At 40.7% G+C, this 27,871-nt stretch overlaps 1 protein-coding gene across 1 annotated transcript in view; it reads left to right on the forward strand.

Annotated features, from left to right (window-relative positions):
- Positions 1 to 27,871, forward strand: part of LOC142302076 (venom factor-like) — a 229,470-nt gene that overhangs the window by 154,466 nt on the left and 47,133 nt on the right. The window contains exons 22-28 of the mRNA XM_075343155.1: positions 13,632 to 13,698; positions 19,091 to 19,177; positions 23,748 to 23,948; positions 26,530 to 26,605; positions 26,762 to 26,921; positions 27,001 to 27,096; positions 27,183 to 27,333. Of these exons, the coding sequence (XP_075199270.1) occupies positions 13,632 to 13,698; positions 19,091 to 19,177; positions 23,748 to 23,948; positions 26,530 to 26,605; positions 26,762 to 26,921; positions 27,001 to 27,096; positions 27,183 to 27,333 (838 nt within the window). The remainder of the gene's footprint in view (positions 1 to 13,631; positions 13,699 to 19,090; positions 19,178 to 23,747; positions 23,949 to 26,529; positions 26,606 to 26,761; positions 26,922 to 27,000; positions 27,097 to 27,182; positions 27,334 to 27,871) is intronic.

The following is a 27,871-nucleotide window of genomic DNA, read 5'->3' on the forward strand; positions in this document are numbered from 1 at the left end:
CTGCTGTGCACAGTTGTATCTCTATGTACCTGTATAATTCGCTGTGTACAGATGTATCTCTGCTGTATAATTTGCTGTGTACAGATGTATCTCTATGTACCTGTATAATCTGCTGTTTACAGATGTATCTCATGTACCTGTATAATCTGCTGTTTACAGATGTAGCTCTATGTGCCTGTATAATCTGCTGCGTACAGATGTATTTCTATGTACCTGTATAATCTGCTGTGTACAGATGTATCTCTATGTGCTGTATAAATTGCTGTCTACAGATGTATCTCTATGTACCTGTATAATCTGCTGTGTACAGATGTATCTCTGCTGTATAATTTGCTGTGTACAGATGTATCTCTATGTACCTGTATAATCTGTTGTGTGCAGATGTATCTCTATGTACCTGTATAATCTGCTGCGTACAGATGTATTTCTATGTACCAGTATAATCTACTGTTTACAGATGTATCTCATGTACCTGTATAATCTGCTGTGTACAGATGAATCTCTATGTACCTGTATAATCTGCTGTGCACAGTTGTATCTCTATGTACCTGTATAATCTGCTGTGTACAGATGTATCTCTATGTGCTGTATAAATTGCTGTCTACAGATGTATCTCTATGTACCTGTATAATCTGTTGTGTGCAGATGTATCTCTATGTACCTGTATAATCTTCTGTGTGCAGATGTATCTCTATTTACCTGTATATTCTGCTGTGTGCAGATGTATCTCTATGTACCTGTATAATCTGCTATGTGCAGATGTATCTCTATGTTACTGTATAATCTGCTGTGTACTGATGTATCTCTATGTGCTGTATAAATTGCTGTCTACAGATGTATCTCTATGTACCTGTATAATCTGCTGTGTGCAGATGTATCTCTATGTAACTGTATAATCTGCTGTTTACAGATGTATATCACGTACCTGTATAATCTGCTGTTTACAGATGTATCTCATGTACCTGTATAATCTGCTGTTTACAGATGTAGCTCTATGTACCTGTGTAATCTGCTGTTTACAGATGTATCTCATGTACCTGTATAATCTGCTGTGTACAGATGTATCTCTATGTACCTGTATATTCTGCTGTGTACAGTTGTATCTCTATGTGCCTGTATAATCTGCTGCGTACAGATGTATTTCTATGTACCTGTATAATCTGCTGTGTACAGATGTATCTCTATGTACCTGTATAATCTGCTGTGTGCAGATGTATCTCTATGTAACTGTATAATCTGCTGTTTACAGATGTATATCACGTACCTGTATAATCTGCTGTTTACAGATGTATCTCATGTACCCGTATAATCTGCTGTTTACAGATGTAGCTCTATGTGCTTGTATAATCTGCTGTGTACAGATGTATCTTTATGTACCTGTATAATCTCCTGTGTACAGATGTATCTCTATGTGCTGTATAAATTGCTGTGTACAGATGTATCTCTGCTGTATAATTTGCTGTGTACAGATGTATCTCTATGTAAATGTATAATCTGCTGTGTACAGATGTATCTCTATGTACCTGTATAATCTGCTGTGTACAGATGTATCTCTATGTACCTGTATAATCTGCTGTGTACAGATGTATCTCTGCTGTATAATTTGCTGTGTACAGATGTATCTCTATGTACCTGTATAATCTGTTGTGTGCAGATGTATCTCTATGTACCTGTATAATCTGCTGCGTACAGATGTATTTCTATGTACCTGTATAACCTGCTGTGTACAGATGTAGCTCTATGTGCCTGTATAATCTGCTGCGTACAGATGTATTTCTATGTACCTGTATAATCTGCTGTGTACAGATGTATCTCTATGTGCTGTATAAATTGCTGTCTACAGATGTATTTCTATGTAACTGTATAATCTGCTGTGTGCAGATGTATCTCTATGTAACTGTATCATCTGCTGTTTACAGATGTATATCACGTACCTGTATAATCTGCTGTTTACAGATGTATCTCATGTACCTGTATAATCTGCTGTTTACAGATGTAGCTCTATGTGCCTGTATAATCTGCTGCGTACAGATGTATTTCTATGTACCTGTATAATCTGCTGTGTACAGATGTATCTCTATGTGCTGTATAAATTGATGTCTACAGATGTATCTCTATGTACCTGTATAATCTGTTGTGTGAAGATGTATCTCTATGTACCTGTATAGTCTGCTGTGTGCAGATGTATCTCTATGTACCTGTATAATCTGCTATGTGCAGATGTATCTCTATGTTACTGTATAATCTGCTGTTTACAGATGTATATCACGTACCTGTATAATCTACTGTTTACAGATGTATCTCATGTACCTGTATAATCTGCTGTGTACAGATGTATCTCTATGTACCTGTATAATCTGCTGTGTACAGATGTATCTCTATGTGCCTGTATAATCTGCTGTGTACAGATGTATCTCTATGTACCTGTATAATCTGCTATGCACAGTTGTATCTTTATGTACCTGTATAATCTGCTGTGTACAGATGTATCTCTATGTACCTGTATAATCTGCTGTGTACAGAAGTATCTCTGCTGTATAATTTGCTGTGTACAGATGTATCTCTATGTACCGGTATAATCTGTTGTGTGCAGATGTATCTCTATGTACCTGTATAATCTGCTGCGTACAGATGTATTTCTATGTACCTGTATAATCTGCTGTGTACAGATGTAGCTCTATGTGCCTGTATAATCTGCTGCATACAGATGTATTTCTATGTACCTGTATAATCTGCTGTGTACAGATGTATCTCTATGTGCTGTATAAATTGCTGTCTACAGATGTATCTCTATGTACCTGTATAATCTGCTGTGTGCAGATGTATCTCTATATAACTGTATAATCTGCTGTTTACAGATGTATCTCATGTACCTGTATAATCTGCTGTTTACAGATGTAGCTCTATGTGCCTGTATAATCTGCTGCGTACAGATGTATTTCTATGTACCTGTATAATCTGCTGTGTACAGATGTATCTCTATGTGCTGTATAAATTGCTGTCTACAGATGTATCTCTATGTACCTGTATAATCTGTTGTGTGCAGATGTATCTCTATGTACCTGTATAATCTGCTGTGTGCAGATGTATCTCTATTTACCTGTATAATCTGCTGTGTGCAGATGTATCTCTATGTACCTGTATAATCTGCTATGTGCAGATGTATCTCTATGTTACTGTATAATCTGCTGTTTACAGATGTATATCACGTACCTGTATAATCTACTGTTTACAGATGTATCTCATGTACCTGTATAATCTGCTGTGTACAGATGTATCTCTATGTACCTGTATAATCTATGTGTACAGATGTATCTCTATGTACCTGTGTAATCTGCTGTGCACAGTTGTATCTCTATGTACCTGTATAATCTGCTGTGTACAGATGTATCTCTGCTGTATAATTTGCTGTGTACAGATGTATCTCTATGTACCTGTATAATCTGCTGTGTGCAGATGTATCTCTATGTAACTGTATAATCTGCTGTTTACAGATGTATATCACGTACCTGTATAATCTGCTGTTTACAGATGTATCTCATGTACCTGTATAATCTGCTGTTTACAGATGTAGCTCTATGTGCCTGTATAATCTGCTGCGTACAGATGTATTTCTATGTACCTGTATAATCTGCTGTGTACAGATGTATCTCTATGTGCTGTATAAATTGCTGTCTACAGATGTATCTCATGTACCTGTATAATCTGCTGTTTACAGATGTAGCTCTATGTGCCTGTATAATCTGCTGCGTACAGATGTATTTCTATGTACCTGTATAATCTGCTGTGTACAGATGTATCTCTATGTGCTGTATAAATTGCTGTCTACAGATGTATCTCTATGTACCTGTATAATCTGTTGTGTGCAGATGTATCTCTATGTACCTGTATAATCTGCTGTGTGCAGATGTATCTCTATTTACCTGTATAATCTGCTGTGTGCAGATGTATCTCTATGTACCTGTATAATCTGCTATGTGCAGATGTATCTCTATGTTACTGTATAATCTGCTGTTTACAGATGTATATCACGTACCTGTATAATCTACTGTTTACAGATGTATCTCATGTACCTGTATAATCTGCTGTGTACAGATGTATCTCTATGTACCTGTATAATCTATGTGTACAGATGTATCTCTATGTACCTGTGTAATCTGCTGTGCACAGTTGTATCTCTATGTACCTGTATAATCTGCTGTGTACAGATGTATCTCTGCTGTATAATTTGCTGTGTACAGATGTATCTCTATGTACCTGTATAATCTGCTGTGTGCAGATGTATCTCTATGTAACTGTATAATCTGCTGTTTACAGATGTATATCACGTACCTGTATAATCTGCTGTTTACAGATGTATCTCATGTACCTGTATAATCTGCTGTTTACAGATGTAGCTCTATGTGCCTGTATAATCTGCTGCGTACAGATGTATTTCTATGTACCTGTATAATCTGCTGTGTACAGATGTATCTCTATGTGCTGTATAAATTGCTGTCTACAGATGTATCTCTATGTACCTGTATAATCTGCTGTGTACAGATGTATCTCTGCTGTATAATTTGCTGTGTACAGATGTATCTCTATGTACCTGTATAATCTGTTGTGTGCAGATGTATTTCTATGTACCTGTATAATCTACTGTTTACAGATGTATCTCATGTACCTGTATAATCTGCTGTGTACAGATGTATCTCTATGTACCTGTATAATCTGCTGTGTACAGATGTATCTCTATGTACCTGCATAATCTGCTGTGCACAGTTGTATCTCTATGTACCTGTATAATCTGCTGTGTACAGATGTATCTCTATGTGCTGTATAAATTGCTGTCTACAGATGTATCTCTATGTACCTGTATAATCTGCTGTGTGCAGATGTATCTCTATTTACCTGTATAATCTGCTGTGTGCAGATGTATCTCTATGTACCTGTATAATCTGCTATGTGCCGATATATCTCTATGTTACTGTATAATCTGCTGTGTACTGATGTATCTCTATGTGCTGTATAAATTGCTGTCTACAGATGTATCTCTATGTACCTGTATAATTTGCTGTGTGCAGATGTATCTCTATGTAACTCTATAATCTGCTGTTTACAGATGTATATCACGTGCCTGTATAATCTGCTGTTTACAGATGTATCTCATGTACCTGTATAATCTGCTGTTTACAGATGTAGCTCTATGTGCCTGTATAATCTGCTGCGTACAGATGTATTTCTATGTACCTGTATAATCTGCTGTGTACAGATGTATCTCTATGTGCTGTATAAATTGCTGTCTACAGATGTATCTCTATGTACCTGTATAATCTTCTGTGTACAGATGTATCTCTGCTGTATAATTTGCTGTGTACAGATGTATCTCTATGTACCTGTATAATCTGTTGTGTGCAGATGTATCTCTATGTGCCTGTATAATCTGCTGCGTACAGATGTATTTCTATGTACCAGTATAATCTACTGTTTACAGATGTATCTCATGTACCTGTATAATCTGCTGTGTACAGATGTATCTCTATGTACCTGTATAATCTGCTGTGCACAGTTGTATCTCTATGTACCTGTATAATCTGCTGTGTACAGATGTATCTCTATGTGCTGTATAAATTGCTGTCTACAGATGTATCTCTATGTACCTGTATAATCTGTTGTGTGCAGATGTATCTCTATGTACCTGTATAATCTTCTGTGTGCAGATGTATCTCTATTTACCTGTATATTCTGCTGTGTGCAGATGTATCTCTATGTACCTGTATAATCTGCTATGTGCAGATGTATCTCTATGTTACATCAGTACACAGCAGATTATACAGTAACATAGAGATACATCTGCACATAGCAGATTATACAGGTACATAGAGATACATCTGCACACAGCAGAATATACAGGTAAATAGAGATACATCTGCACACAGAAGATTATACAGGTACATAGAGATACATCTGCACACAACAGATTATACAGGTACATAGAGATACATCTGTAGACAGCAATTTATACAGCACATAGAGATACATCTGTACACAGCAGATTATACAGGTACATAGAGATACAACTGTGCACAGCAGATTATACAGGTACATAGAGATACATCTGTACACAGCAGATTATACAGGTACATGAGATACATCTGTAAACAGTAGATTATACTGGTACATAGAAATACATCTGTACGCAGCAGATTATACAGGTACATAGAGATACATCTGCACACAACAGATTATACAGGTACATAGAGATACATCTGTACACAGCAAATTATACAGCAGAGATACATCTGTACACAGAAGATTATACAGGTACATAGAGATACATCTGTAGACAGCAATTTATACAGCACATAGAGATACATCTGTACACAGCAGATTATACAGGTACATAGAAATACATCTGTACGCAGCAGATTATACAGGCACATAGAGCTACATCTGTAAACAGCAGATTATACAGGTACATGAGATACATCTGTAAACAGCAGATTATAGAGTTACATAGAGATACATCTGCACACAGCAAATTATACAGGTACATAGAGATACATCTGTAGACAGCAATTTATACAGCACATAGAGATACATCAGTACACAGCAGATTATACAGTAACATAGAGATATATCTGCACATAGCAGATTATACAGGTACATAGAGATACATCTGCACACAGCAGATTATACAGGTAAATAGAGATACATCTGCACACAGCAGATTATACAGGTACATAGAGATACATCTGTAGACAGCAATTTATACAGCACATAGAGATACATCTGTACACAGCAGATTATACAGGTACATAGAGATACAACTGTGCACAGCAGATTATGCAGGTACATAGAGATACATCTGTACACAGCAGATTATACAGGTACATAGAGATACATCTGTACACAGCAGATTATACAGGTACATGAGATACATCTGTAAACAGTAGATTATACAGGTACATAGAAATACATCTGCACACAACAGATTATACAGGTACATAGAGATACATCTGTACACAGCAAATTATACAGCAGAGATACATCTGTACACAGCAGATTATACAGGTACATAGAGATACATCTGTAGACAGCAATTTATACAGCACATAGAGATACATCTGTACACAGCAGATTATACAGGTACATAGAAATACATCTGTACGCAGCAGATTATACAGGCACATAGAGCTACATCTGTAAACAGCAGATTATACAGGTACATGAGATACATCTGTAAACAGCAGATTATACAGGTACGTGATATACATCTGTAAACAGCAGATTATACAGTTACATAGAGATACATCTGCACACAGCAGATTATACAGGTACATAGAGATACATCTGCACACAGCAGATTATACAGGTAAATAGAGATACATCTGCACACAGCAGATTATACAGGTACATAGAGATACATCTGCACACAACAGATTATACAGGTACATAGAGATACATCTGTAGACAGCAATTTATACAGCACATAGAGATACATCTGTACACAGCAGATTATACAGGTACATAGAAATACATCTGTACGCAGCAGATTATACAGGCACATAGAGCTACATCTGTAAACAGCAGATTATACAGGTACATGAGATACATCTGTAGACAGCAATTTATACAGCACATAGAGATACATCTGTACACAGCAGATTATACAGGTACATAGAAATACATCTGTACGCAGCAGATTATACAGGCACATAGAGCTACATCTGTAAACAGCAGATTATACAGGTACATGAGATACATCTGTAAACAGCAGATTATACAGGTACGTGATATACATCTGTAAACAGCAGATTATACAGTTACATAGAGATACATCTGCACACAGCAGATTATACAGGTACATAGAGATACATCTGTACACAGCAGATTATACAGGTACATAGAGATACATCTGTAGACAGCAATTTATACAGCACATAGAGATACATCTGTACACAGCAGATTATACAGGTACATAGAAATACATCTGCACGCAGCAGATTATACAGGCACATAGAGCTACATCTGTAAACAGCAGATTATACAGGTACATGAGATACATCTGTAAACAGCAGATTATACAGGTACGTGATATACATCTGTAAACAGCAGATTATACAGTTACATAGAGATACATCTGCACACAGCAGATTATACAGGTACATAGAGATACATCTGTACACAGCAAATTATACAGCAGAGATACATCTGTACACAGCAGATTATACAGGTACATAGAGATACAACTGTGCACAGCAGATTACACAGGTACATAGAGATACATCTGTACACATAGATTATACAGGTACATAGAGATACATCTGTACACAGCAGAATATACAGGTACATGAGATACATCTGTAAACAGTAGATTATACAGGTACGTGATATACATCTGTAAACAGCAGATTATACAGTAACATAGAGATACATCTGCACATAGCAGATTATACAGGTACATAGAGATACATCTGCACACAGCAGATTATACAGGTAAATAGAGATACATCTGCACACAGCAGATTATACAGGTACATAGAGATACATCTGCACACAACAGATTATACAGGTACATAGAGATACATCTGTAGACAGCAATTTATACAGCACATAGAGATACATCTGTACACAGCAGATTATACAGGTACATAGAAATACATCTGTACGCAGCAGATTATACAGGCACATAGAGCTACATCTGTAAACAGCAGATTATACAGGTACATGAGATACATCTGTAAACAGCAGATTATACAGTTACATAGAGATACATCTGCACACAGCAGATTATACAGGTACATAGAGATACATCTGTAGATAGCAATTTATACAGCACATAGAGATACATCTGTACACAGCAGATTATACAGGTACATAGAAATACATCTGTATGCAGCAGATTATACAGGCACATAGAGCTACATCTGTACACAGCAGATTATACAGGTACATAGAAATACATCTGTACGCAGCAGATTATACAGGTACATAGAGATACATCTGCACACAACAGATTATACCGGTACATAGAGATACATCTGTACACAGCAAATTATACAGCAGAGATACATCTGTACACAGCAGATTATACATGTACATAGAGATACATCTGTACACAGCAGATTATACAGGTACATAAAGATACAACTGTGCATAGCAGATTATACAGGTACATAGAGATACATCTGTACACAGCAGATTATACAGGCACATAGAGATACATCAGTACACAGCAGATTATACAGTATCTCTATGTGCTGTATAAATTGCTGTCTACAGATGTATCTCTATGTACCTGTATAATCTGCTGTGTGCAGATGTATCTCTATGTAACTGTATAATCTGCTGTTTACAGATGTATATCACGTACCTGTATAATCTGCTGTTTACAGATGTATCTCATGTACCTGTATAATCTGCTGTTTACAGATGTAGCTCTATGTGCCTGTATAATGTGCTGCGTACAGATGTATTTCTATGTACCTGTATAATCTGCTGTGTACAGATGTATCTCTATGTGCTGTATAAATTGCTGTCTACAGATGTATCTCTATGTACCTGTATAATCTGCTGTGTACAGATGTATCTCTGCTGTATAATTTGCTGTGTACAGATGTATCTCTATGTACCTGTATAATCTGTTGTGTGCAGATGTATTTCTATGTACCTGTATAATCTACTGTTTACAGATGTATCTCATGTACCTGTATAATCTGCTGTGTACAGATGTATCTCTATGTACCTGTATAATCTGCTGTGTACAGATGTATCTCTATGTACCTGCATAATCTGCTGTGCACAGTTGTATCTCTATGTACCTGTATAATCTGCTGTGTACAGATGTATCTCTATGTGCTGTATAAATTGCTGTCTACAGATGTATCTCTATGTACCTGTATAATCTGCTGTGTGCAGATGTATCTCTATCTAACTGTATAATCTGCTGTTTACAGATGTATATCACGTACCTGTATAATCTGCTGTTTACAGATGTATCTCATGTACCTGTATAATCTGCTGTTTACAGATGTAGCTCTATGTGCCTGTATAATCTGTTGTGTGCAGATGTATTTCTATGTACTTGTATAATCTACTGTTTACAGATGTATCTCATGTACCTGTATAATCTGCTGTGTACAGATGTATCTCTATGTACCTGTATAATCTGCTGTGTACAGATGTATCTCTATGTACCTGCATAATCTGCTGTGCACAGTTGTATCTCTATGTACCTGTATAATCTGCTGTGTACAGATGTATCTCTATGTGCTGTATAAATTGCTGTCTACAGATGTATCTCTATGTACCTGTATAATCTGCTGTGTGCAGATGTATCTCTATCTAACTGTATAATCTGCTGTTTACAGATGTATATCACGTACCTGTATAATCTGCTGTTTACAGATGTATCTCATGTACCTGTATAATCTGCTGTTTACAGATGTAGCTCTATGTGCCTGTATAATCTGCTGTGTACAGACGTATCTCTATGTACCTGTATAAATTGCTGTCTACAGATGTATCTCTATGTACTTGTATAATCTGTTGTGTGCAGATGTATCTCTATGTACCTGTATAATCTGCTGCGTACAGATGTATTTCTATGTACCTGTATAATCTACTGTTTACAGATGTATCTCATGTACCTGTATAATCTGCTGTGTACAGATGTATCTCTATGTACCTGTATAATCTGCTGTGTACAGATGTATCTCTATGTACCTGTATAATCTGCTGTGCACAGTTGTATCTCTATGTACCTGTATAATTTGCTGTGTACAAATGTATCTCTATGTGCTGTATAAATTGCTGTCTACAGATGTATCTCTATGTACCTGTATAATCTGTTGTGTGCAGATGTATCTCTATGTACCTGTATAATCTGCTGTGTGCAGATGTATCTCTATTTACCTGTATAATCTGCTGTGTGCAGATGTATCTCTATGTACCTGTATAATCTGCTATGTGCAGATGTATCTCTATGTTACTGTATAATCTGCTGTGTACTGATGTATCTCTATGTGCTGTATAAATTGCTGTCTACAGATGTATCTCTATGTACCTGTATAATCTGCTGTGTGCAGATGTATCTCTATGTAACTGTATAATCTGCTGTTTACAGATGTATATCACGTACCTGTATAATCTGCTGTTTACAGATGTATCTCATGTACCTGTATAATCTGCTGTTTACAGATGTAGCTCTATGTGCCTGTATAATCTGCTGCGTACAGATGTATTTCTATGTACCTGTATAATCTGCTGTGTACAGATGTATCTCTATGTGCTGTATAAATTGCTGTCTACAGATGTATCTCTATGTACCTGTATAATCTGCTGTGTACAGATGTATCTCTGCTGTATAATTTGCTGTGTACAGATGTATCTCTATGTACCTGTATAATCTGTTGTGTGCAGATGTATCTCTATGTACCTGTGTAATCTGCTGCGTACAGATGTATTTCTATGTACCTGTATAATCTACTGTTTACAGATGTATCTCATGTACCTGTATAATCTGCTGTGTACAGATGTATCTCTATGTACCTGTATAATCTGCTGTGTACAGATGTATCTCTATGTACCTGTATAATCTGCTGTGCACAGATGTATCTCTATGTACCTGTATAATCTGCTGTGTGCAGATGTATCTCTATCTAACTGTATAATCTGCTGTTTACAGATGTATATCACGTTCCTGTATAATCTGCTGTTTACAGATGTATCTCATGTACCTGTATAATCTGCTGTTTACAGATGTAGCTCTATGTGCCTGTATAAGCTGCTGCGTACAGATGTATTTCTATGTAGCTGTATAAATTGCTGTCTACAGATGTATCTCTATGTACTTGTATAATCTGTTGTGTGCAGATGTATCTCTATGTACCTGTATAATCTGCTGTGTGCAGATGTATCTCTATTTACCTGTATAATCTGCTGTGTGCAGATGTATCTCTATGTTACTGTGTAATCTGCTGTTTACAGATGTATATCACGTACCTGTATAATCTACTGTTTACAGATGTATCTCATGTACCTGTATAATCTGCTGTGTACAGATGTATCTCTATGTACCTGTATAATCTGCTTTGTACAGATGTATCTCTATGTACCTGTATAGTCTGCTGTGCACAGTTGTATCTCTATGTACTTGTATAATCTGCTGCGTACAGATGTATTTCTATGTACCTGTATAATCTACTGTTTACAGATGTATCTCATGTACCTGTATAATCTGCTGTGTACAGATGTATCTCTATGTACCTGTATAATCTGCTGTGTACAAATGTATCTCTATGTGCTGTATTAATTGCTGTCTACAGATGTATCTCTATGTACCTGTATAATCTGTTGTGTGCAGATGTATCTCTATGTACCTGTATAATCTGCTGTGTGCAGATGTATCTCTATTTACCTGTATAATCTGCTGTGTGCAGATGTATCTCTATGTTACTGTATAATCTGCTGTTTACAGATGTATATCACGTACCTGTATAATCTACTGTTTACAGATGTATCTCATGTACCTGTATAATCTGCTGTGTACAGATGTATCTCTATGTACCTGTATAATCTGCTGTGTACAGATGTATCTCTATGTACCTGTATAGTCTGCTGTGCACAGTTGTATCTCTATGTACCTGTATAATCTGCTGTGTACAGATGTATCTCTATGTACCTGTATAATCTGCTGTGTGCAGATGTATCTCTATGTACCTGTATAATCTGCTATGTACAATGTATCTCTATGTACCTGTATAATCTGTTTGTGGAGTCAAAAGCTGCCTTGCAGCTTCAAGATTAAGAAATTCTCCCAATACTATCAGCAGTGTCTGTAGCTCATAAGTTTAGCTACTGCCAGTAATTGTAGACCTTTCATGTTCAGTTCCTATGGGAGACTAAGAAAAAAAGACATTTTTGAATTTTTTGTTAGCATTTTTTTAGTGAATTTATCGAAACTAAAAAATCTGATTATTTCTTCACCTCTAGAATACAGGAACATATAGTTACACTGATATATAGAGATGCATCTCTTTGTACATGTATAGCCTGGTTATGCGTTCACTGACTTCAATACAGCTCAAGTATACCAAATTCTCCTATCTTTTGCAATGTGGACAGTGGCAGTGCGAGTTTAAGTCTTGGGCAGATCAGACAAGAGAATTGTTTATTTAAGTATGGCGCTATGGAGTCAGCAAAGCAACATGCTTGGAAATCGCAATTGAGCTATCAAATCGGGACAGTTAAATCCCCTGAATCCGGGACATTTAGGAGCTATGCAGTAGTACAAGACTGCCGAATGGAGTGGATTCAATGGAATCCCAGACTCCTCCTCTGATTTGTAGACCCTGTGAGATGTGGCTGAGCACCACGTGTACCTGAGCACAGTGTTGCACATGTGAGTGAAGCTCACACCTGAACCTCAAACCCGAATCTTGATTTTTTAAGTTGGTGTTAAGTTCGAAAATCGAACTTCAGGTTCGCTCATCTCTAGTAAGAAGAGTTGCCAGGCAGGGATGTCATCAGGTAGGATACAGTTCACACAGCCCCCACCCAGCTGCCACAGAATACTGACATAGCTGCTGGATCGGGGTTTTGCAAATCAATTAACTCATCTCTTCTTTCTTTATATTATGTTTCAGCCTGAAGGTGTACGTATTGTAAGATTATTGAAATCGGTGACACTGGAACCGCAGGTCACAGGAACGGGTGAGTCCAATGTAATGAATGACTTCTCTCTTCTTCTGACTGTAGAGTAACGAGGAGTGGAGGCAAATAGAGAACTGGCGGGTATATTTCATCACAGATGAGTTTGTATGTGTCCAAATTTAGCTCATATGTGCTATTTATGGTGATAATGGGGATCTCCTATTCCTGTGGAGTAGCTGAGGAGGTGGCCATTCATGCGCATTGATTTCTACCATACTATGGTATTCGTGAAATACTACGTTTGCATGGTTTCTTTGCTTCTGAAATAAAAAAAAATGGAAAATGAAGACTTCAAATCTCTCTTCATGGTTAAGGGCAGGTTTAGGCTATATTCACACAAGGCTTTTTTGGTAATTTTTTGCTGTGTTTTTTTTAGCTGCAGATTTGCATTGGTTTTATGCAAATCCATGCTAATAAAAAGCTTCTTTTTACAGTGTCAGCAAAGTCTGAGATTTTTGAAATCTAATGCACACCCACACACACACACCCACCCACACACACACACACCCACACCCACACACCCACACCCACACACACACACCCCTGCAGATTTTTTCCTGACTGTTTTGTCAAATACCTGTGTTTTTGCTGCAGATTTCAAAGATTGAGCATGTCAATTCTTTACAGCGTTTTTGCAACGTTTTTTTTGTTGATACAACCCATTTTTTTTTATAAAAATTGCACCAAAAACTCATCAAAAACGCCACTAAAAACCGCACCAAAAACGCAGATGACTCAAATAAGATTTCCTGCCACAAGATCATGTTTTGGTCAGGAAAAAAACTTACCAAAAAAAGTCCTGTGTGAACATAGCCTTAAGGGTACCGATATTATTATTATTTATTATTATAGCGCCATTTATTCCATGGCACTTTGCAAGTGAAAGAGGGTATACGTACAACAATCGTTAACAGTACAAAACAGACTGGTACAGGAGGAGGGAGGACCCTGCCCGCGAGGGCTCAGGTGGGCTTTGCACGTTGCGACATCGCAAGCCGATGCTGCGATGTCGCACGCGATAGTCGCCGCCCCCGTCGCAGGTACGATATCTTGTGATAGCTGGCGTAGCGAAAATTATCGCTACACCAGCTTCACATGCACTCACCTTCCCTGCGACTGTCGCTCTGGCCGGCGACCCGCCTCCTTCCTAAGGGGGCGGGTCGTGCGGCGTCATAGCGACGTCACACGGCAGGCGGCAAATAGCGGCGGAGGGGCGGAGATGAGCAGGATGTAAACATCCTGCCCACCTCCTTCCTTCCGCATTGTGGCCGGCGGCAGGTAGGAGATGTTCCTCGCTCCTGCGGCTTCTCACACAGCGATGTGTGCTGCCGCAGGAACGAGGAACAAGATCGTACCTGTCGCAGCACCGACATTATGGAAATGTCGGAGCCTGCACCGATGATACGATAACGACGCTTTTGCGCTCGTTCATCGTATCATCTAGGATTTACACACTACGACATCGCAAGTGACGCCGGATGTGCGTCACTTTCGATTTGACCCCACCAACATCGCACCTGCGATGTCGTAGTGTGCAAAGCCGCCCTCACAGTCTACAGGGAATGGGTGGTGGTACAATAGGTGAGGACAGAGCTGGTTGCGCAGTGGTCTTCTGGACTGAGGGCTAGCAGAGGTCTTCTGGACCGATATCGCTAGCGAGCGTACCCGCCCCCGTCGGTTGTGCGTCACTGGCAAATCGATGCCCGTGGTGCACAACATCGCTAACACCCGTCACACGGACTTAGCTTCCCTGCGACGTCGCTCTGGCCGGCAATCCGCCTCCTTTCTAAGGAGGCGGTTTGTGCGGTTTCACAGCAACGTCACACGGCAGCCGTCCAATAGCAGAGGAGGGGCGGAGATGAGCGGCCGGAACATCCCGCCCACCTCCTTCCTGCTTCATAGCTGGTGGACGCAGGTAAGGAGATGTTCGTCGTTCCTGCGGTGTCACACACAGCGATGTGTGCTGCCGCAGGAACGACAAACAGCATCGTACCTGCAGCAGCAACGATATTTGGAAAAGGAGCGACGTGTCAACGAGCAACGATTTTTCATGTTTTTGCGCTCGTTGATCGTCGCTCCTTGGTGTCACATGCTGCGATATCGCTAACGGTGCCGGATGTGCGTCACTAACCTGACCTGACCCCGATGATATATCGTTAGCGATGTCGCAGTGTGAAAAGCCCCCTTTAGTCAGAAATACAAAGGAAACATACAAAGTGGCCATAAAATAACCTAAGGTGTTTGGAGCCGTGTGCAGACTCACCCAGTGGACAGAATTGGCTGAAAATTGGTGTGTATGCTATTCAAGGCATAAGGAAATGGAAGGCATCTTTAAAAAAAAAAAAAAAAATTGTACCAAAGCTGCTCATCAGGTGAAAATGTGGCGCTGTACAGTGAGCGAGCGGCCCAAAAACCGTGTGCCGATAATTGGAGATGTCACAATTGTATTGAGCAGTTATGCTAGTCTGTGGAACAATGGTGACATCTCCAATAACATGGTTTTTGGGCCGCTCGCTCACTGTACAGCACCACATTTTCACCTGGTGGTGAGTTTTGGTATAACATTTTTTTTTTTTTAAGATGCTTTCCGTTTCCCCATGCCTTGAATAGCATACGTACCAATTTACAGCCAATTCTGTCCATTGGGTCAGTCTGCACACAACTCCACACACCTTAGGTTATTTTATGGCCACCTTGTATAACATTGCTGGTTGTAATTTGAAGATGTCATTTACTTTTTAATTGCATAGTTGTATGTTTTATCTGAATTTTCAGATTACTGCTCGTCTTGGCAGTACAGTGGCACCTTGGTTAACGAGAACAATCTGTTCTGGGACTGTGCTTGTTAACCAAGTTACTTGTTCAGCAAAGCAAGATTTCCCATAGGAAATCATTACAATGCAGACAATTCCTTCCACAACTTGTTAATGTCCCATCCTGGTCTCCTATTGTGTCATTCCACACACGTACAAACACACACAAACATGCACGCACACGCACATATTATGCTCACCTTACCTTCCGTTCCATCGCCGGCCTCCTGGATCTTGTAGTTCGCCAGTACAGAATGTGTATCGGTAACCATCGCAACGAGGGAGGAACTTCTGCCAGAGCGCTGACGTCAAAGGCATGAGCCGCTTGCCTCTGATTGGTCAGTGCGCTGCCTTTGAGTAGTGGCTGACAGTGGAAGTTCCTCCCTCGTCGTGATGGTTACCGATACACATCCTGTAGCGGCGAACTACAAGACCCGGGAGACCGGCGATGGAACGGAAAATAAGGTGAGCATAATATGTGTTCTCTCTATTCACGGGTCTGCTCATCTCTATTCACGGGTCCTCTCATCTCTATCCATGGGTCCGCTCAGCTCTATCCACGGGTCCACTCATCTCTATCCACGGGTCTGCTCATCTCTATCCACGGGTCTGCTCATCTCTATTCACGGGTATTCTCTATCCATGGGTCCGATCGTCTCTAACCACGGGTCCGCTCTTCTCTATCAACAGTCCGCTCATCTCTATTCACGGGTCCGCTCATCTCTATTCACGGGTCCACTCATCTCTATTCACAGGTATTCTCTATCCATGGGTCCGATCGTCTCTAACCACGGGTCCGCTCTTCTCTATCAACAGTCCGCTCATCTCTATCCATGGGTCCACTCATCTCTATGCACGGCTCAACTCATCTTTATCCACGGGTCCGCTCATCTCTATCCTTGGGTCCACTCATCTCTATCCATGGGTCCACTCATCTTTATCCACGGGTCCGCTCATCTCTTTCCATGGGTCCGCTCATCTCTATCCATGGGTCAGCTCATCTCTATCCATGAGTCCACTCATCTCTATCCATGGGTCAGCTCATCTCTATCCATGGGTCCACTCATCTCTATGCACGGACTCCACTCATCTTTATCCACGGGTCCGCTCATCTCTATCCATGGGTCCGCTCATCTCTATCCACGGGTCCGCTCATCTCTATCCACGGGTCCGCTCATCTCTATCCACGGGTCCGCTCATCTCTATCCACGGGTCCGCTCATCTCTATCCACGGGTCCGCTCATCTCTATCCACGGGTCCGCTCATCTCTATCCACGGGTCCGCTCATCTCTATCAATGGGTCCGCTCATCTCTATCCACGGGTCCGCTCATCTCTATCCACGGGTCCGCTCATCTCTATCCACGGGTCCGCTCATCTCTATCCACTTGTCCGCTCATCCCTATCCACGGGTCCGCTCATCTCTATCCACGGGTCCGCTCATCTCTATCCACGGGTCCGTTCATCTCTATCCACGGGTCCGCTCATCTCTATCCACGGGTCCGCTCATCTCTATCCACGGGTCCGCTCATCTCTATCCACGGGTCCGCTCATCTCTATCCACGGGTCCGCTCATCTCTATCCACGGGTCCGCTCATCTCTATCCACGGGTCCGCTCATCTCTATCCACGGGTCCGCTCATCTCTATCCACGGGTCCGCTCATCTCTATCCACGGGTCCGCTCATCTCTATCCACGGGTCCGCTCATCTCTATCCACGGGTCCGCTCATCTCTATCCACGGGTCCGCTCATCTCAATCCACGGGTCAGCTCCTCTCTATCCACGGGTCCGCTCATCTCTATCCACTTGTCCGCTCATCTCTATCCATGGGTCCGCTCATCTCTATCCACGGGTCCGCTCATCTCTATCCACGGGTCCGCTCATCTCTATCCACGGGTCAGCTCATCTCTATCCATGGGTCCGCTCATCTCTATCCACGAGTCCGCTCATCTCTATCCACGGGTCAGCTCCTCTCTATCCATGGGTCCGCTCATCTCTATCCATGGGTCCGCTCATCTCTATCCACGGGTCCGCTCATCTCTATCCACGGGTCCGCTCATCTCTATCCACGGGTCCGCTCATCTCTATCCATGGGTCCGCTCATCTCTATCCACGGGTCCGCTCATCTCTATCCATGGGTCCGCTCATCTCTATCCATGGGTCCGCTCATCTCTATCCATGGGTCCGCTCATCTCTATCCACGGGTTCGCTCATCTCTATCCACGGGTCCGCTCATCTCTACTTCTGAATTGACAATTCTGTGTGCCCAGTTGGAGTGGATGTCTCCATCACACAGTCCAATCTATGCTGACAAAGTCAGTCTTCAGAGACACGCCATTTTGACTAGAAGAATGGCCATGCCCAGTTGTCAGTTTATCAATACGTTTTCAGGAGAAGTTTTAAAGCAATAAAATGATCGAAAATTCTAAGAAAAATATGCTACAGGACTGGTATTTTGTATAGAATACAGATATTTAGTAAAATAGACGATTAAGGAAAGTTTTTAACTCTTTAATAATATATTATGTATCTGAAGAACACATAACTAGTAATAGACTGATCTGTTGTTTATCACCAATAGATGGGGTTCAGATAGAGACCGTGCCTGCACTGACTGCGAAAAACATCGTACCCGGCACAGAGATCGAGACAATCGTGACTATTCAAGGTAAAAAAAATAATTCTTATTGCTCTTGTGCCACAGCCGCTCCTTCTTCAGAGATGATCGTCCTGCGCCTTGTCAGTGTCATGGGAATCACATACTAACATACAATGCTGCTCACCATTATTGGCACGCCTTCATTTTTTCATATATTGTACAATATCTTCAGAAATATATGGGAATCACAATGAAGAGATGAAAGGTCGCACTCCAAAGGTCGAATAAAATATTTTTCTTTTTATTCCACGATCACATCAGGGGTACAGGTAGTGAGGGAGGATGAGGGTGTGCCACGTCGGACCGACGTGACATCTCTTCATTGTGGATCTTGTATCGCCTTTGCTTTGGGACACGCACCCAGGTCTCCACCTGCCTGAAAGCACAGCTTTGTCAGCCATACAGGGATCAGCGGTGCCCGGTATCCTCCACTCAGCTTTATGAAATATATGGGAATGTAATCAAGTTATATACTCAGGATTTTTTAATTAGTGTCCAAAGTAATACGACAATACAACATTGTTTGTCAACCTACATGCTGCAATATCAAAGAAGAAACCAAATAAACAGCATGTGCAGCAATAAAGGCCCCGAGTACTTGGTTTCACCCCTAATTAATACTTGATTGCCACCTTAATTAATACTTGGTTACACCCCCAATTAATACTTGGTTGCCCCCCTAATTAATACTTGGTTGTCCCCCCAATTAATACTTGGTTGCCCCCTAATTAATACTTGGTTTCATCCCCAATTAATACTTGGTTGCCCCCCCAATTAATACTTGGTTGCACCCCTAATTAATACTTGGTTGCCCCCCTAATTAATACTTGGTTGCCCCTCTAATTAATACTTGGTTGCCCCCAATTAATACTTGGTTGCACCCCTAATTAATACTTGGTTGCCCCAATTAATACTTGGCGCCCCCTAATTAATACTTGGTTGCCCCCCCTAATTAATACTTGGTTACCCCCTAATTAATACTTGGTTGCACACCCTTTGGCATTGATGACAGCCTCCAAACATTTCTTGTAGCCATCTATAACCTTCTTGTACTTCTCCGCTGGTATTTTCTCCCACTCTCCCTTTGCCGTTTGTTCAAGCTCCTTGCATGTTTGCCGAGTTCTTTTTCCCAATGGCAGATTTCAGTTCACCCCAAAGATTTTCAATAGGATTGAGGTCAAGACTCATTGGTGTCCTTTTTAAAATAGTTCATATTTTCTTTTTCAACCTCTCCTGTGAACTTTTGAATGTGTGCTTTGGGTCATTGTCTTGCTTGAAGACTCATGATCTTCGACTCAAACCAAGTTTTCTTACACTGGGTAGAACCTCTTGATAATTCTCTGACTTCATGATTACTGTCATACAGGTAAGTTTTAAAGTACCAGACACAGCAAAACTACCCCACAGCATTATGAATCCTCCACCATGCTTAACTGTTGGCAGGGTGTTCTTTTCCTCATAAGGTTCACTACACCATCTGTAAACAAACTGTTGCTTTGCATTGCCAAAAAGGTCTATTTTTGTTTCATCTGTACACAGAACAATTTCCCAGAAAAATTGTGGTTTGTCAAGGTAATCTATGGCAAAGATCAGTTGTTCCTTTTTATGTCTTTTTCTCAGCAATGGTTTCTTCCTTGGCCTTTGCTCATAAAGCTCTGCTTGGTTTAGTGTGCAGAGTATAGTACTTATGCCAGCAACATCTGAGCAAAGGGCAAAGGGGAAAGTTATTGTGACCCACTATGTACTGTAGATCAGAAAACCCAACTTGCTACAGATGGATTATTGTGGAGAGGCATTTGGTAGAGACTTAAGATACAATCAAAACCTATAACAGATAGTCATAAATCCACCATGATTAGATTTATTTATTGAACATACACAATGACAATACAACATGAACAATAGAAGACATAGAGCTGGTGAGGAGTACAAATGAGGAAAGCACAAAGATACATATCAAACTAATAGAGGTTGGAAATAAAGTGCACATGCATAGTAGCAGCAATAGTACTCAATTCCACAAAAGGTAACACTCGCTCATAGTAAAGGGCATGTTAATGACAACAATGGTACTCAGCTCCATAATGGGAAACACCCATAATTACCCAGATTTTATATGGTGGTGCACCTCCAGGACCCCAACGCGTGTTTCATGTGGGATTCTTCTGGGGGCTCACATGGTGTATAGGGGTGTATGGTACTTGTTGAAACCATGACCTCAGACTGTTCCAGGTTACCTTACAGGTCTTTGGATGTTTGACGTAGTACTTTCTACAACATTTGCACCAACCTTCAAAGATATCTTTTGTCAATTCTTTTCATTCCCCCACGTCCAGGGAGGTTCTTTGAGGTTCCCTGATTGGCAAACTTCTTAATAACATTGCGCACTGTTGAAATTGGGATACCAAGGTCTTTGCAGATGGCCTTTTACCCTTTGGAAGTGTTGTGTTTGGTAATAAGTGCAGTTTTGATGTCCTCAGACATCCCCCCTGTTTAAAATTGTTGTTTATCATTTGCTCTTTTGTATTCAACACGAGTGACAAGTGCGCTATACAAAAAAGCAACTTCACCTGATTGATTTTTTTCCAGGAGATATTCCACATTATGTACCATATTTTTCGTTTTATAAGATACACCGAATTATAAGACGGACCCCAAATTTAGAAATAAAAAAAGGTAAAAAAAATATGGGGTCCGTTTTATAAATCGGGGGTGTCTTACCGGGGAGGTAGGGTGGCAGAGGTAGTGGACCAGAGGTCACATGAGACAGGGACGGTACAAGAGTACAGCAATGCTGCGGGGGACAAGAAACTCACTACAGGCTGCGGTGCTGTGCTGGGTCAGCCAGCACTGCTCTGTGCTGGTGCTCGAACCGGTCAGTGAAGCACTGACCATTCTGAAGATGTTGGCGGTGCGGGCTTCAAAGAAATGGTGGCGGAGTTGGCATGTGCAAAGATAAGAGGTTAAACTGAGAGTTCCATCTGTGCACACACCAACTCTGGGCGCCATTATTTGGAAGCCATTACCGGCGTCAACATCTTCAGAATAGCCCATGCCTCGCTGCCCACCACACAGAGCCTCGCTGTCCACCGCACAAAGCTTCACTGCCATCCACACAGAGTAGCGCACCCCGCTGCACAGAGACGTACAGAGCAGCACCGCCTGCTGCACAGACCAGTGCCGCCCACCGGACAAAGCTGTACAAAGCAGGGCCACCCACCACACAGAGGAGTGCCACAGAGAGCAGCACAGTGCACAGCACTGTCCTGCCTCCCGTGACCCCTCTCCACCACCCCCCGGTAAGCTACATTCGGATGTTAAGATGCAACCCTCATTTTCCTCCCAAATTTTTGGAAGGAAAAGTGTGTCTAATAATCCGAAAAATACGGTACTAAAACTTTATGGGTGCCAATAATGATGAGCAGGACTGTATGTGCTCATAAGTCATGACAAAGCTATTTTTTGTAGATACAAGTAAAATAATAGTATCAAGGTCTGCCATTGTCCAGAAGATGATCATCTACTATTTGGCCAACCCCAGTGAGATTCTAGAAGAAGATCCTAAGATTTAATTTCAACTTCAACTTGTTTACTAAGACTCGTTGATGTTTTGTATTGTTTGTGTGGCCTTATATTTGATAGGAAATTAACTTGTAAAGGGGTAAAATTGCAAAAGTATTTGTAAAAACCGGAATCCTCACCATTCTCAAGAACGGAGGGTTTCTTATCCTATAGTTTGTTGCTTGTTGCCTCGATTACCGGCCACATCTCCAGTCTATCAGAGGGGGCCAGTTTCCCCAAGTAAGACGCACACACTTGCAAATCTTTGACTTAGGTCTCATTTAGACATTAGTATTTTTGCATCAGTGTTTGTATACAAAGCCAGGAGTGGAACTTACCAAGAACCTATACAGTAATTGAACAAATTGACACCTATTCTGTGTTTCAGAGATGCTCCTGGTTTGAGAAATACTGGGGAAACACTAAGGCCGGTGTCAAACTTGCGATTACCTCGCGTGTATCTTGCGCGAATCTTGTGGTGTATCACCCGTCACGGACTCACACTCTCCTCACAGGAGTGGGTCGGTTGCATGCATCTCTATGCAGCTGATACGCTCCTGTGGGGAGAGTGTGAGTCTGTGGACGGGTGATGCACCGCGAGACTTGCGCGAGATACACGCGAGGCAATCGCAAGTGGGACACCGGCCTAATTCAAAAATACTGATGTGTGAATGAGGCCTTAGATTCTAGAAGCACTGCTCTGAAGCTGGACCCTCCTCCCTCCTGAGCCCCTCCAATGCTGGAGAGGCAAACCTGCTTTTGGTGGCTTCATTCGGAGCACGCAGTTTGGGCCAATGGCTCAGCCATAAACAGTAAGTAAAGAAACAATCATGACTTCAGCTTAAAAAGTGAATAAGCTGCTCTCAAGACATTTTCAGATATTCAATGGACAATGCTATATATTTTTGTTTTTATAAAATAACATTTATTTGTATTATTATTTTGTTATTGTCTAGTTTTTAGACTATATCAACTTACTATGTTTAGTGCCTAAAATTATATTACAAATGCAATTCAGGCAACTCAATCAGCCCAATGAAGAATGTAATTGACGGCTCCTATCTCAGTAAACTGATAGTTGTTCCACGTGGTTCTGGAGATGAAAACGTGGTCAGTCTGGCTCCCACTGTAATTGCAACCATTTACTTTGATGCCACCAACCAGTGGGATACAGTGGGTTTGAATCGAAGAGACGAAGCCATCAAGAACATCAAGCAGGGTAAGTAAATTAGAATAAGAAGCTAAAAGTTCTTGAAATAGATCATTTATTTTTCAAGTTCAGAATTCATGCTTGGATGGTGCGTCGTCTTCTCGATCCTAGAGTGCCCCATCACATAGTTGTGTCATGCCAATAGATTGCTTTGGCAATTGCCTACAGGGCTTCCATCTTAGTTACACCTATTTACCTATTACACCCTTCAAATGTCACCCTAAGGTGCACTGCAATACAGATGTATCATTTGCTTCCTTCTTAACCAAAGCCCTGTGGGATCATTTTCAAAAGAAAAGGGATAGCCCAAAAAAAAAAATAATCCACATCACATATAATTCTAAAGTTTGTAATATCCTCCTATCTTTTCTCAGTACTGTTGTTAAGAACAGTACTGATATAGTTCTGTTACTTATGCTAAGTCTATTATAGAATCATTTTAGTAAGTGCTAGAAGGACCTGACGGACCTGTGCTGATGTCATACCCATGTGACCAGTAGGGGTCGGGCCTCAGCCAACATAGCTGATACCAGGAAGCAACTTTGTTTTTCTGTTGGCTGAGACCCCACCCCTTCTGATCACATGGATATGACATCAGCAGAGGTCCTTCTAGCACTCAGTAAAATGATTCTATAATAGAATTAGCATAACTAACAGAAAGGAGCAGGAACAACAGGCAGGGGGGCAGGAATCACTATGAAAGCCCACCCCAGCAATCAGCTGATCGGCAGCTGCTGTCATTCAAAAAGCTGCTCATTTTACAAACTTTACTTCCTTGTGTTTCAAAACCTATACATCCGAGCTGACAACTAACAGTATATATAGAATCAGCCTGATAGTGCCAGTATAGCACTGGCTTTATGATATACAATCATATGAAAAAGTTTGGGCACCCCTATTAATGTTAACCTTTTTTCTTTATAACAATTTGGGTTTTTGCAGCAGCTATTTCAGTTTTATATATCTAATAAATGATGGACTGAGTAATATTTCTGGATTGAAATGAGGTTAATTATACTAACAGAAAATGTGCAATCTGCTTTTAAACAAAATTTGACCGGTGCAAAAGTATGGGCACCCTTATCAATTTCTTGATTTGAACACTCCTAACTACTTTTTTACTGACTTACTAAAGCACTAAATTGGTTTTGTAACCTCATTGAGCTTTGAACTTCATAGGCAGGTGTATCCAATCATGAGAAAAGGTATTTAAGGTGGCCACTTGCAAGTTGTTCTCCTATTTGAATCTCCTATGACGAGTGGCATCATGGGCTCCTCAAAACAACTCTCAAATGATCTGAAACCAAAGATTATTCAACATAGTTGTTCAGGGGAAGGTACAAAAAGTTGTCTCAGAGATTTAACCTGTCAGTTTCCACTGTGAGGAACATAGTAAGGAAATGGAAGAACACAGGTACAGTTCTTGTTAAGCCCAGAAGTGGCAGGCCAAGAAAAATATCAGAAAGTCAGAGAAGAAGAATGGTGAGAACAGTCAAGGACAATCCACAGACCACCTCCAAAGACCTGCAGCTTCATCTTGCTGCAGATGATGTCACTGTGCATCGGTCAACAATACAGCGCACGTTGCACAAGGAGAAGCTGTATGGGAGAGTGATGCGAAAGAAGCCGTTTCTGCAAGCACGCCACAAACAGAGTCGCCTGAGGTATGCAAAACCACATTTGGACAAGCCAGTTACATTTTGGAAGAAGGTCCTGTGGACTGATGAAACAAAGATTGAGTTGTTTGGTCATACAAAAAGGCGTTATGCATGGAAGCAAAAAAACACAGCATTCCAAGAAAAGCACTTGCTACCCACAGTAAAATTTGGTGGAGGTTCCATCATGCTTTGGGGCTGTGTGGCCAATGCCGGCACCGGGAATCTTGTTAAAGTTGAGGGTCGCATGGATTCAACTCAGTATCAGCAGATTCTTGACAATAATGTGCAAGAATCAGTGACGAAGTTGAAGTTACGCAGGGGATGGATATTTCAGCAAGACAATGATCCAAAACACCGCTCCAAATCTACTCAGGCATTCATGCAGAGGAACAATTACAATGTTCTGGAATGGCCATCCCATTCCCCAGACCTGAATATCATTGAAAATCTGTGGGATGATGTGAAGCGGCTGTCCATGTTCGGCGACCATCAAACTTAACTGGAATTGTTTTGTAAACAGGAATGGTCAAATCTACCTTCATCCAGGATCCAGGAACTCATTAAAAGCTACAGGATGCGACTAGAGGCTGTGATTTTTGCAAAAGGAGGATCTACAAAATATTAATGTCACTTTTATGTTGAGGTGCCCATACTTTTGCATCGGTCAAATTTAGTTTAAATGCAGATTACACATTTTCTGTTAGTACAATAAACCTCATTTCAATCCAGAAATATTACTCAGTCCATCAGTTATTAGATATATGAAACTGAAATAGCAAAAACCCAAATTGTTATAAAGAAAAAAGGTTAACATTAATAGGGGTGCCCAAACTTTTTCATATGACTGTATAGTAAAATCCTGCTGATTGGTGCGCTTTAAAGATATTATTTACTAATAGAACTGGAGAATAATTTGATTCTTAACATTGCAGGTTATACAAATCAACTTGTCTACCGTAAAGGAGACGGTTCCTATGCAAGTTCCACAAATATGGCAGCAAGCACATGGTGAGCCTCTTTTCCGCGATGTAGGGTAGTTAATGATGATCAAAACCAAAGATAAGGTCATTTTTTCCTCTAGGAAACAATCGGTCTCCAATAGGAGTCTGACCACTTGGACATTATCATTTCTCCTCTCGGATAATACGTTTTCTTTGTAACCAGGCTAACTGCTTTCGTAGTCAGAGTTTTTGCAATGGCGCATCCCCTGGCGAATATTCAAACCAAGGATATATGTGATTCAATCAAATGGTTGATACTTTTGAAACAGGAACCTAAAGGAACGTTCAAAGAAGAGGGCCAAGAATTTCCACAGGCGATGATGGTATGTACGGTACAGGACTTCAGTCACACAAACTTGATTGGTTTTGGTGCAATTTTTGGTATATTTTTTTTTTACCCAGGGAGGTATTAAGGGGTCATCAGAAGATGTTTCGCTCACTGCCTTTGTCCTCATTGTTATGCTGGAAAGTGAAAAGATCTGTACTTCATATGTCAACGTGAGTGATTCATCATTATCTTCCCTTCATAGAATAACAATCCAGTACATATTAACATGAAATTTATCTTCAATAACGTTTTATAGAACCTGAGGGTCGGTATTGAAAGAGCGGCCACCTTCTTGCTGGGTCAGTTCTCCGGTCTAACCAAACCACACACCATCGCGATGACCTCCTATGCTCTTGCTTTGGCCGGGTCAATAGACCAACCAGAGAGGCTGCTGTCTGCAAGCACAGGTACTCAACAGCGCCTAAATCTTCTTTATTGTCTATATTTTTACCCTACATCAATTATGTACTAGAGTAAATCAATATTTTAAAATTCTAGACTTTGTAAGTCACAAGAAAAATTAAAAATGTCTTTAGTTATGACATATAAAGTAAACCTTCAGTTGAAAACAAATAGTAACAAGTCAAATTATGCTATCAAGACTTCCTAAAAGGCTGGTTGAGTGTTCCCCTTTGGAGACTGATAGCGGACTATAACAGGTGAATAGATTTCACACAACAGTGGCAGACACCAATACTTAAAGGGAACCAACCAGCGGCATTTTCCCATATAAAGTAAAGGCAGTGCTATATTGGCGCTAGCACGGTGAATCAAGTCATTCCATCAATTACCTGATTGGTCTTTTTGGCAATCAAACATACATTCTCAAAGGTCCAGAAATTAGTGCATCGCTTGGTTGTCAGGTGCATTGGGGCGGGACTATCTCGGTTGGGTCCACTTTATTTATTCTTCCTCCTGCTTCCTCCTTGCTTGCCCCTTTTTCCT

The sequence above is a fragment of the Anomaloglossus baeobatrachus genome, chromosome 4, assembly GCF_048569485.1.
Source record: "Anomaloglossus baeobatrachus isolate aAnoBae1 chromosome 4, aAnoBae1.hap1, whole genome shotgun sequence".
NCBI lineage: Eukaryota > Metazoa > Chordata > Amphibia > Anura > Aromobatidae > Anomaloglossus > Anomaloglossus baeobatrachus.